Raw genomic sequence first — 13,232 nt, 5'->3', positions numbered from 1 at the left:
ACGATGCTACTATCCTTTTACCACACTTGTGCTTCAAAGTAGCACCATGATCTTCTGTCACTTTCATATACTAGTGGAAATCTTTCATTATAGAACTTGGCTTGTATATTCCAATGATGGGCTTCCTCAAAATGCCCTATGTCTTTGTGAGCAAGCGAGTTGGATGCACACCCACTAGTTTCTTTTGTTGAGCTTTCATAGCTCTAGTGCATCCGTTGCATGGCAATCCCTACTCACTCACATTGATATCTATTGATGGGCATCTCCATAGCCCGTTGATACGCCTAGTCAATGTGAGACTATCTTCTCCCTTTTTGTCCTCTCCACAACCACCATTCTATTCCACCTATAGTGCTATGTCCATGGCTCACGCTCATGTATTGCGTGAAGATTGAAATTTTTTGAGAACATCAAAAGTATGAAACAATTGCTTGGTTTGTCATCGAGGTTGTGCATGATTTAAATATTTTGCGTGGTGAAGATAGAGCATAGCCAGACTATATGATTTTGTAGGGATAGCTTTCTTTGGCCATGTTATTTTGAGAAAACATAATTTCTTAGTTAGTATGCTTGAAGTATTATTATTTTTATGTCAAAATGAACTTTTGTCTTGAATTTTTCAAATATGAATATTCATATCACAAGTAGGAAGAATTACATTGAAATTATGCCAACTAGCATTCCACATCAAAAATTATCTTTTTTTATCATTTACCTACTTGAGGATGAGCAGGAATTAAGCTTGGGGATGCTTGATACGTCTCCAACGTATCTATAATTTTTGATTGCTCCATGCTATATTATCTACTATTTTGGGCAATATTGGTCTTTATTATCCACTTTTATATTATTTTTGGGACTAACCTATTAACCGGAGGCCCAGCCCAGATTTGTTGTTTTATGCCTATTTCAGTGTTTTGAAGAAAAGGAATATCAGACGGAGTCGAAACGGAACGAAATCAACTAGAGAAGTTATTGTTGGAACGAAAGCCACCTGATGGACTTGGACCCCACGTCAAGGAAGGAAGGACGAGCTCACGAGGGTAGGGGGCACGCCCACCCCCCTGGGGCGCGCCCCTGCCTCGTGGGGCCCTCGTGGCTCCCCTGACGTGCTTCTTCTGCCTATATAACTCCATATACCCTAAAACTTCTAGAACACACAATAGATCGGGAGTTCCGCCGCCAGAAGCCTCCGTAGCCACCGAAAACCAATCTAGACCCGTTCCGGCACCCTGCCGGAGGGGGCAATCCTTCTCCGGTGGCCATCTTCATCATCCCAGTGCTCTCCATGACGAGGAGGGAGTAGTTCTCCCTCGGGGCTGAGGGTATGTACCAGTAGCTATGTGTTTGATCTCTCTCTCTCTCTCTCTCTCTCTCTCGTGTTCTTGATTTGGCACGATCTTGATGTATCGCGAGCTTTGCTATTATAGTTGGATCTTATGTTTCTCCTCCCCCTCTTCTCTCTTGTAATGAATCGAGTTTCCCCTTTGAAGTAATCTTATCGGATTGAGTCTTTAAAGATTTGAGAACACTTGATGTATGTCTTGCCGTGGATATTTGTGGTGACAATGGGATATCACGTGATTCACTTGATGTATGTTTTGGTGATCAACTTGCGGGTTCCGCCCATGAACCTATGCATAGGGGTTGGCACACGTTTTCGTCGTGATTCTCCGGTAGAAACTTTGGGGCACTCTTTGAGGTCCTCTGTGTTGGTTGAATAGATGAATCTGAGATTGTGTGATGCATATCGTATAATCATACCCACGAATACTTGAGGTGACATTGGAGTATCTAGGTGACATTAGGGTTTTGGTTGATTTGTGTCTTAAGGTGTTATTCTAGTACGAACTCTAGGGCTGTTTGTGACACTTATAGGAATAGCCCAACGGATTGATTGGAAAGAATAACTTTGAGGTGGTTTCGTACCCTACCATAATCTCTTCGTTCGTTCTCCGCTATTAGTGACTTTGGAGTGACTCTTTGTTGCATGTTGAGGGATAGTTTTATGATCCAATTATGTTAGTATTGTTGAGGGAACTTACACTAGGGAAAGTATGAACCCTAGGCCTTGTTTCCTATCATTGCAATACCGTTTACGCTCACTTTTATCATTTGTTACCTTACTGTTTTTATAATTTCAGATTACAAAAACCTTTATCTACTATCCATATACCACTTGTATCATCATCTCTTCGCCGAACTAGTGCACCTATACAATTTACCATTGTATTGGGTGTGTTGGGGACACAAGAGACTCTTTGTTATTTGGTTGCAGGGTTGCTTGAGAGAGACCATCTTCATCCTACGCCTCCCATGGATTGATAAACCTTAGGTTATCCACTTGAGGGAAATATGCTACTGTCCTACAAACCTCTGCACTTGGAGTCCCAACAACGTCTACAAGAAGAAGGTTGTGTAGTAGACATCAGGAGCCCATTTGGATAGAACTCTAAAGTTAAGTGTGCTCAGCTTGGAGTAGTTTCAGGATAGGTGACCGACCGGGAAGTTGCTCCCGGGTGCGCACGAGTGAGGACAAAGTGCGCAAAAAAGACTGGTATTGATCTGTGGGGCCAGTCTAGATCCCGCCAGGAGTAACGACCACCGGCAGGTGTGTCCGGGGTGTTACACTACACCAGATAAGGGTTTGGTTATGTCTGGTTTAAATTCTCAAAATGAAATTTTTACTCCCTTAATCGGTTTTGATGGGATCATCTAGAGATGCCCTTAGGGCACCAAAAAAAGATGCCATGATGGATGATGTAAAATAGGGCATCCAAAATTTTGTTTGTCAAATAGGGCATCCAAACATGTCTTTCTCCACAATTGCATACATACTGAAACATGAGTTCAAACAACATGATAGACTCACTACAAAAGGTCTACCAACCCATGACACACTACTCGTCATCATCATCATCGTTGACACGGTTCCAAAGGTCTAGGAGTGGCCCATCCCCAATATCCAACTTGTCCTCGTATGTCTCAATGTTGATCACCATTGAGGGGCCTGCCTCGTCCTCCTTCTTGACCGTCCTCTCCTTCTTGCGCTCCTTGTTCCTCCTGGTGAAGAATTCATGCTTCGCCTCCAAGAGGTGTGGATTGGGCTAGGCGAACCTCGCCATAGCCACCGTGTCACCCTCATGGGAAGTGTGCTGCTCCACGACTAGACGGTCTTCCTTCTCCTCTTTGTGGGGCATAAACCGCACATAGGGAGCGGGAAACTCCACCTCCTTGACACTCGAAACATCCGGGGAGTTGAGCTTGGACCTCAATCGGCGGAACGTCCAAGCAGCAAGCTCCGGTGTGTTGTAGGTGCCGAGCTGCGTCCACTGCCGCACTCAAGATTTTGCCGATGTCGCAGCCGGACTGCCGAAGACGAACGCCGTGGAAGCCCGTGCTACTCACGGGGCAGCGGCACGACGACATCCTCAGAGAGTGGCGTGGCAAGCATCCGGTGTGAGCGGTGGTGGTCGAAATTGGTTGACGCGGCGCCCGATGCGGTGGCAGCCGAATGGGGTGGTGCTACGGCCGATTCGGTCGGTGTGACTGATGGATTCACCGCGGGGCAGTGCGGCGGTGGCCGGAACCGTTCGCCGCGGTGGCGACCAAATGGGTGGGTGGCGACCAATTTGGTCGATGCTGAAGATGGATCCGACGCGGCGGCGGCAGCCAGAGGGGGGATTGAGCAGTGGTAGTGGTGGTCGGAATCGGTCGTCACGACACGCATGACAACCTGCGAAGCGGGAAGTTCACCCTCGCAGTTGAGCTACACACAACTACGGGTTTGTTTTGCGGTAGCCGCATGGTTGTTTATATTTACAGCACTTGGGAGCAAAATATGAGGCCGCCCCAAAAAAATTGCATCGCCATATAGGGATATGACATATGCTAGAGCTAGCTGTGCTTTTGGTCCAAATGCCCTAAAAAGGGTTTATTTGGCATTAGCCCTATTTTGCATCATATGCTCTTAGAACATGCTTGGGACTCGGTGAAGCAATTGTGTTGGTTCGTTCTTCATTGTGTCTTCATATATCTTTGCCAAAAAAAAGTGGTTGTTCTTCATACCACTTCAAAGCAATCAATATAGAACACGTATATAAGTAGTAGCTTTCCTGAATGAATCACAGTACCAGCGCTGACCAGCAAATATGGATGACGTGAACGCATGCATTATAGTTAGTCGCGGGGAGGATTACGGTCACCTTGAGCAAGACAATGAGATTCCACAGGTTAATAAACATAGCATTACTAGTACTTGATGCGCTTTGTCCATATATACAAATGCAAAACTTCAACTGGGCAACAACTAACCGACATCATTTGTTTCCCTAAATATACTTGCATCATTTGTTTATCAATGCACGCATTCCTCTGCAAAGACACGGCTGAAATATGAAATACGACGTGGATTAGGATAGCAGGTGTTCTCTGCCTGCAAGTTAAACCAACACACGGCTCAAACATTATCTCATGCTGCCCATGTGATTGGCCAGTCTCCTCAGCCTACAAGTTAAGCCAATCCGGCTCAAATCATGCTTGTCTGGGTCGTTGCACCGAGGTTTCTTGTTGGCAAAGCACACCACTATGACTATGAGGTCGTTAGTCGAATTTGTTAGACTTGAAAGAGTATTAGACTGAAAGATAATCCGGGAAACAAGGCAAATAATGTGATCAACACTTGCTCCGGCAAAACATGGAACACCCTTAATCTATTTTCCAAATGTGGCACAGTATTATTACATAACTGTACAAATATTACATCACTGTGTACAAGAAGAAAAAAACTGAATGGAAAACATCCACCAAACGAGCAAGACTCAACAAAGTAGAGCGAGCCGGCCGGCCAGCTGCTAGTTAATCTGAAGCACCTTTTTGCGCCGGCGCCGCTCGTCGGACAGGTGCTTTGCGAACTTGGCGAGCTGCTCCGCGTTGGTGCCTAGGCCGGGCATCTCCACGTTCCGGCCGGTCTCCAGGTCCACCCGGGACACGTTCTTCCTGAGGAGCTCGTGCCCGATCTGCACCAGCCTGTCCATGTTCTCCTTCGAGCAGTCGTCGATGGAACCGGCACTCCCGCTCAGCTGATCGTACTGGATGCGCAGGTAGCGGTGGGAGGAGCGCAGGGCGCCGAAGAGGACGGAGAGGTGGATGTCCACCATGTCGGCGCTGGCGGCGTTGAACATGTCGACGAGGGGGGCGGTGCCGTCCTTGACGATCCAGTTCAGGATCCCCCACTTGGCGGCGTCCTTGGCGCTGTAGCTCTCTTTCGGGTTCAGCCCGCAGCCGACGGAGACCACCATGAACTTGCCGTACTCGACCGGGTTCTCCACGAAGAACTCGCCGTCCCCCACGATGATGTCCTGCGACACTTGGCTCATCGCGCATAGCGTCTGCAGGCAGGCGGGAAAATACATGCATGCATGTGGTACGTGAGAGATTCAGGGGGGATGTCGATGTGTTGTGGCCGGCGGTGAGGCGCTAGGTAGCTTACGGGGTTGTTGGCGGCGAGGCCGCCGTCGATGAGGTTGAAGGCCCTCGGCTCGCCTTTGTCGTCCTTGGCCTCGAAGTAGTGCGCCGGAAAGAACGTCGGCGCGGCGGAGGTGCTGATCGCGATGTCTGACAGGAGTGCGTTTTTCGCAGGCGAGTGCTTCAACTGATCATTGTTACAGGTTGATGCATGCATGCATGCATGGAGTTAATTATAGAAACCATAAGTTATTTTTTGCAAGAGAAAAAGAAGTCACCAACTTCTTTCCTGGTAAAACCAAGCTTCAAAAATGGGATATCAGATTCGTACCGGTTTGGCTTCGATATATCAGATGCCGGATATCAGGTAATATATCAGACGATATGTAGATATATCGGAGAAAACATGTCTAGTTTTTTCTTCATTATTGTTATTCAAAACATGTATTCTTAGTAAAACAAAATGTATGATATCAATACTTTAACATAACACTTTCAGATTCCTAGTTCATTAACTTGTTAATTAAGAAACTATTAAAGAAAGATTCATAAAATCCTTTCTTTATGATAAAAACAATACGATATATATGCATTTGTACAAACATTATGCATGACTTTGATAACATATGATGAAGTTGCAAATGCATAATCTTATTTCACTCCTTTCAAATAAAGAATTGTGCACAGACCAATCTGATATGCGATATACATCCTCTTTGTCCCGAGTTACTTGCCACAGGAACAGGGTGTATCTAGACGTATTTTTTGGTTCTAGATACATTTACTTCTTATCTTTTCGAAAAGAAAAATTCTATACATTTCTGCGATAAGTAATTCAGGACGAAGGGGTACCTGAAAGCTCGAGAAAATCGTGGGTTGCAGGTATGTGATATCGAAGGTCGGGATGACCACATTGGTCAGCGTACCGTCCAACTTGGTCTCACCAAGGTACCGACGAAGCAGCGCATGGAGGTACTTCCCGTTGTACTTGGGCCCTCGCACCATCCTCAGAGCTGTGGCGATCTTGCCAAAGAACGAGTTCCTGCAACTTGGCATTCAAATTACACTTTGATAAGGTGAAATGATGTTATATTACTCTACAAAGATAGTACTACTGAATAGTACGTAGTAAACAAAACTACTCTTATGATGATATGGACATCCAATGTTTTAGTTACTTCTGTGGGAAGATCTTGGGCGACTCGTCCATGTAGAACTGAGCAAGCTCCTTGGCATCGAACAAAGGCCGCCCGTTCTTGTCCGGCGCCGTGAGCATCACCGTCAAGAGGCCGCCGGTGCTCGTGCCAGCGACAACATCAAAGTAGTCTGCGATCCTAGCTTCTGGCCCATCCAGTTTCTACATGGAGATATATAGTGCAGGAGTTCACATAACACAGTAACAACTAGTGTTCTTCTGGAAACAGTAGACAAACATACTTGATGACAAAGTAGATGAGTTTGTAGGCATATATCTTACCTTAAGCTCCTCTCCAAGGAAGGCGAGGATGGTGGCCGGAATGATCCCTCTGACGCTGCCGCCATCGATGCTCAGAACGGTGATCAGCTTGTCCTTGTCGGCGGAGTTCTGGCGTGCTCCTTCTTCCGAAGAACTACCACTCGCCATTTAGAGTCCGATAGACGAGCCAAGCCCCAAGCTACAAATTAAAAGTGAAGGACAGGATGTGGCAAAGCATACTGATGGAAGAAACTTGTTATATATACATGTCTGGAAACAACTGAATTAAGAAGCAACAGGATTGGCTCAACAGCAGGGGTTATTGTTAACTATACAAAGTCAGACAAAGGAACAAAAACCAACTAACTATAATATTACAATAGTATTACCTCTGGTTTTAAATAATTCTTCAATATATACTCGTTTGAGAATGTATACAGTCGAACTTTCAAAGTTTCTTTTACCACTGATATACACAAAAGTGTTCTGTTTTGCTGATATATGTTATCAAATGTGAAATTCTTTCAAAAGAAAAAAAAGGTGCAAACATCCGAGATCACGTCTATCCTGAACGCACGATGAGTAAAACAAACGGAAGTTCCTTTCAACCCCTTGTAGCTGGACAAGAAACCAGTGCTGGGTCAACTCCAACATCTGTATATTATCATCACATTGATGTGCGGATCACGTTTAGAGTAAAATACGAGGCCTGCATATAATATATCCCCATCAAGAAATTGCGGAAATGCCTCAAAAATGGAGAGGTGTCTAGCGTAGTCATGAAACAACGTGTGCAGAGGTAGAGCGTAATGCATCAGATAAAATAAGACTAATAAAATTGTTTTAGTTTTTACTCCTTCGGTAAGATCAAACCAGATCTGGAAATGAAACATTGCAGATATTTGACATTGTTATTTAGATTTTTTTTGAGCTTATAATACTGTCCAGTTTAAAAAAAAACATGGATCATACATGGAACTGATACTGATGCAAGGACACAAGCAACAAATGGCTTCGTTCATGACCTTTGCGTGCACTTAAAAGGTAACACTTGCAACATTGAGATGGATAGCATATGACATATCAAGTTTTGTTACTTTTAAAAAGCGAAAGGCATGTTTATGATCAGGTAGCCCAAAAATTATCTTACATATTTGATATTCGTGTTCATCCTGACAAGTTCAGAAATGTATTAATCTTCCCGCCCAAAAGGATAATAATAATGTAGTATTAATCTTCATAATAACCACGCCTTAGAAGCTAGTAGTGATCTAAACGCTCTTATATTTTTTTACGGAGGGAGTAGTACATATTAAGTTCACCGGAGGACGGCAAGTTCGAAAATCACAAGCTGGCCAAAACATGGTTTAGAATAGGATTCAGGAGTAGTGCATTCCAGCTAATAATATAAAAACATACACGCACTAATTAACGTTTTCTCTTTGTTGATTAACATTATCTCCGTCAGCCTATCAAGACTCAAGACTTGAGTACAGCCATAACGAAGGATAAATAAGGTTTATGAGTTGTGATTTGTGATAATGACCAAACTTAATAAGTTGTATGTGCTGTTCATTGACTTCTGTGAGATCGTTGTTCACAAAGAAATGAATTTAAGATTTTCAGCCTGGCTGTTGAGTACAACAAAATAAAGCTATTGTAGATCACTCAATATGTACTTGGGAAATTTAAGTTAGTTTTCCCCCAAGAAAAAGAAAAGAAAAAGAAATTTAAGTTAGTTTGGCAGTAGCCAGTTTTATAGATCAACAAGCTTCACATCTAGAGGAACAACAAATGTTTGATTTACTTCTCTTTGTTTCTAGCATGGATTATGATGAGAATATTCACTGTATTGTTGAGTAATACTCCCTCCGTTCCATAATGTAGTGTTTATAGATTTTTCTAAAAGTCAAACAATACAAACTTTGACCATCTTTATAGAGAAAAATAGGTATATCCAGAATACCAAATGCACATCATGGATACATCATGCATTATATTTTCATAATGTACATGTTTGATAGTGTAGATATAGACCGTTTTCTCTATAAATTTGGTCAAAGCTGGCAAAGTTTGACTTTCAGAAAAATCTATAGGCACTACATTAATGGAGGGAGTAATAAAGTGTCACGACACAAGTTCCAGAGGTAGCACTTAAGGTGAAAAAGAAGAGTCTAAAAGGCGGATCGATAGAAGACAAGAGATAAGGGAGGCCCATCTTCGCGCAAGGAACAAGGCCCAGAAAAGCGACAGCTGCCAGCTGACAAGAGATAAGGGAGGCCCGTCAACATTTTCTTCTACGCATATTTTTAACATTTTTCAAATGCTTGATTAACATTATTTAATACATGATCAACATTTTTCTATAATTTTTTTAACATTTCAAATGCTTTATTAACATTTTTTAATACAAAATTAATATTTTTTAATGCCTGGTCAACTTTTTATACACATTAAAGTTTTTTCAAATGTTTCATGAACATTTTTTCAAATGAAAGATTAACTATTTTTAATACAGGGTCAACATTTTTTCGATATACATTTAAAAAATCAACTACAAGTTTAACATTTTTTGACTATAATACAAGACTAAAAATCGTAATACATGGTCAACATTTTTTCTATATACATTTAGGATTTTAATGATAGATTAACATTTTTCTAATACAAGTTCAACAATTTTTCTATAGACATTTAATTTTTTCAAATGCTTGATTAAATTTTCAAATACTTGTTCAACATTTCTTCAAATGCTTGATTAATTTTTTAAAATATATGATCAACTTTTTTCACACGCATTGTGTACTTTTTGTATACATGAGAAACATTTTCTCTATACTAATTTAACATTTTCAATCGCTTGCTTGACAATTTTTTCAGTTGCTTTTATGGAAAGTGCTTTTTGTATTATATTTTTTCAGAATATTTGAAAGTATAAACGAAGGTAAATAAAAGGAAAAAAAGGAAAAAGGGAAAACAAAACAAAACAACGAGGCCGTGGCCTCCCGCGCGCCTGGCCTGGCCTATTTAGGGAGACTCCTTTTCGCGGGAGCACGCTAGCGGTCCATTCTGGTTATTTTGATATCGTTTTTGGAACCTTCCCTGAACTTTTTTCAAAACATTTATGTTTTTTCTTCCTTTTATCTTTTTTTGGGTTTTCAACTTTATTTCCTGTTTTTTCTGTTTTTCTTTTTTCATGTTTGTTTCCCCTTTTATTTGTTTATGCAGACATATTTTAAATTCCTGAATATTTGTTGAAATCATGATTTTTTTGAAATAATTAAAATTATCTTAAACTCGCGTTCATTTTTTACAAAATGGGCGAATATTTTTGAAATTATTAACATTTCATAAGTTCGCAACTTTTTTCTTGACATTTTGAACATTTTTTGAACTCCTGAAAATTTCTTTGTATCAGTGAACTTCTTTTGAATTGACGAACATTTGTTTGAAGTTTGGAAACAATTTTTGAACTTCATGAATATCTGTTTACTATTTACTCTGAACAGGTGAAGCGTCATGCGCGCGCGCATGAGAGAGACAGAGAGACTCACATATCGATCGATCGAGGTATCCAACACTACCGCGCACACAACGACTCGCACATATGCCGGTTTCTCGCACCACACGCATAGGTGCAGGGGAGCGAGAGACTCGCATCGATCGTTCGGGCCTGCAAACTACTGCGCACGAGCAACGATTGATCGATCAAGTCTCGCATCAGTCAATGTAAATTGATTAAAATAGCAATAATAATTGAAGTCCACTTCACTTGCAATGTAAATTGATTAAAATAGCAATTTGACGATGCATATATATATATAGCAATTATCTAACTAAAAATACATTACAAATTAAAATTTACTTGATGCACTTAAGAAATTCTCTCAAAATTAGGCATGTTTTCTATCCAATTTTTTTAGCTTACCTGCCCAGCCTTATTCTGACCTCAGCTACTCTCTCACCACAACCAGCCCTCTCACTCTCTCACCCCATACACCCCTCACTCTATGTGTTCCTATGCCGACAAGGCTGACAATACGTAGACGATGAAAGTGACCATCATGAACTACGTGATTCCTCATCTCTTCACCCGGAAAGATCTTTCTAACATGGTCCCACCAATTTCTTCTATTTTTCGTGATTGCTCGGGATGGATGGTGCAAACGAAATGTTGTAACATGATGTGTCGGCATCCCTCTAAACACTACCACCATCCCCGCCACCTGAGATATCATGTACCCTACCTTCAAATCCGTTAATCCCCTGTCCCTTCTCATCCAACAAAGACCCGCCTCTAGTTCTTCATCTTCGTCCCGTAGTCACAGATTTTTTTTATTAGCTACACTGTCGACCCGCCCGCCTCTCCTTGCCTAAGAACCTGCCACCGCCACCCTAGAGCCGGCGAGTGTTGCCACACGTCGCCACTTGCTCAAGTCACCACCTCTGTCAACGCTGACGCCAGTCGTCCCTCTAAAACCAACCACCATCTTTGGTGCCCACGACCTCCCGCACCCTGCACTCGAGACCGCTAAGCCCTTGCCTCTCCTCCGCCGCCAACACCCAATGCTTCTACTACTCTTCTTCCTCCCTCTTCATACCTTTTTCTCCGCCGACTCTATTGACCCGCCCACCTCTACCTACAAACCCACTTCCACCACCATCAACATTCAGCAAATGTTGTCACACACTACTACCTCTCTCTACCTGAGTTGCCGCCTCTGTCGTTGCCCAACCCTCTAAACAGTGCCACAATCTCTAGCGCTCGTGACCTTCCGCACCACAATATATCAATGGTTGGCCATATATGAAGATAAAAGAAGGATCAAGATGGTTCTCTGAAGAAGTCATACCATCTCTTGCCATACATCATGTTCATAGATCGTAGGCATACTCTCTTCTCTCAACTTCATTATCATCTTTTTGGACTACAAAATCTAACACTCATGTTCTGAATAATTAGTAGAATAAATTAATTTCAAGAACATGTCATGGGTGAATTATTTGGGTCCATACTTAAAAATAACTAGCACATTTGCTCGTGCATTGCAATGGGATGAAAATAATGTTAGATGCCATTAATTTTGTAAGCATAACTCAAGACCCCACAAACCCATGCCGTCTATTTCAACACGCGTCCCAGTCGTGTTTTTATCTCCCTTGTCATCCCGTGGACTCCAAAGAGCTCCTCGCGGCTAAGCCTAGCCGCCGGCTCAACCTTGCTGGAGCGTCCGTATGGTGTGCAGGCCAACCCCTCCTTGCGAGCTCTTCATCAACCTCATCTCCTTGTGAGCTCTTCCTCAACCTCCTCGGCTAGTTTCAGTGGCTCCTTCGTGTTCCAAATAATACATAATTATAATATAAATTATGCTGCAATTCTTCTGGATTTTGAGTGTCCTGGAACACCTCGCGCACCATGGCCACATTCGGGCAACATCCGGACGGGGCAGAGATTGTCACGTCACCACACTTAACCTAGATTGTATGAGCAGGAAAAAAACTATTGCAAGGACAAATCTGCTGGAATTTAGTCTATTTTGGGCAGTCCAATAACTATTTCAGAAATTCCTAATAAATCCTAGAGGCTGTAACACCCCGGATGTAATTTACCCAATATGTACTCCAACTCTTGCCGTTTCCGGCCTTAAGTTATTTTATTTTCTCGGGTTCGGTTTTTTTGTCTCCGTGTGTTGTTATCGTTGTCATGCATCTCATATCATGTCATCATATGCATTGCATTTGCATACGTGTTTATCTCATGCATTCGAGCATTTTCCCCGTTGTCCGTTTTGCATTCCGGCGCTTCGTTCTCCTCCGGTGGTCATTTCTACCTTTATTTCATGTGTGGGGGTTTAAACATTTCCGGATTGGACCGAGACTTGCCAAGCGGCCTTTGTTTACTATCGGTAGACCGCCGATCAAGTTTCGTACCATTTGGACTTCGTTTGATGCTCCAACAGTTAGCCGAGGGACCGAAAAGGCCTCGTGTGTGTTGCAGCCCAACACCCCTCCAATTTGGCCCAAAACCCACCAAAACCCTCTCCATCATCTAGAGCGTTCGATCACGATCGCGTGGCCAAAAACCGCACCTCATTTGGACTCTCCTAGCTCCCTCTATGCCTATATATACCTCCCCCATTCCAAATCTCGGATCCCCTCTCTCTAACCCTAAAAAAACTGCTCCCCTCGCCGCCGGACGTGTACGAATCAGGCCGGACACGTCCGCCCACCGCCGCCGACCAGTCGCCACCCGCCACGTGGCGCCCCGCCGCCCCACATCGCCGTCCCGCGCCGCCAGGCCCGCCGGGGC

General features: G+C 43.1%; 1 protein-coding gene across 2 annotated transcripts; it reads right to left on the bottom strand.

Moving 5' to 3' along the window:
- Positions 1–4,697: 4,697 nt before the first annotated feature.
- On the bottom strand, positions 4,698–7,139 carry LOC119353716 (patatin-like protein 2). 2 transcript variants are annotated; one of them, XM_037620371.1, is made up of 5 exons: positions 6,944–7,139; positions 6,645–6,823; positions 6,319–6,514; positions 5,492–5,653; positions 4,698–5,390 (listed from the first exon to the last, which is right to left on the bottom strand). In XM_037620371.1, the coding sequence occupies exons 1-5, from the start codon at positions 7,088–7,090 to the stop codon at positions 4,854–4,856; spliced, it is 1,221 nt and encodes a 406-aa protein (XP_037476268.1). In that variant the 5' UTR covers positions 7,091–7,139; the 3' UTR covers positions 4,698–4,853. The 2 variants fall into 2 exon arrangements, with proteins under 2 accessions (XP_037476268.1, XP_037476269.1); XM_037620372.1 differs by having other exon boundaries at positions 6,319–6,508.
- Positions 7,140–13,232: the final 6,093 nt, after the last annotated feature.

This window comes from Triticum dicoccoides, chromosome 2A (assembly GCF_002162155.2).
Source record: "Triticum dicoccoides isolate Atlit2015 ecotype Zavitan chromosome 2A, WEW_v2.0, whole genome shotgun sequence".
Lineage (NCBI taxonomy): Eukaryota > Viridiplantae > Streptophyta > Magnoliopsida > Poales > Poaceae > Triticum > Triticum dicoccoides.
The sequence above is the reverse complement of the archived record's forward strand: the minus strand, read 5'-3'. Positions and strand labels throughout refer to the sequence as shown.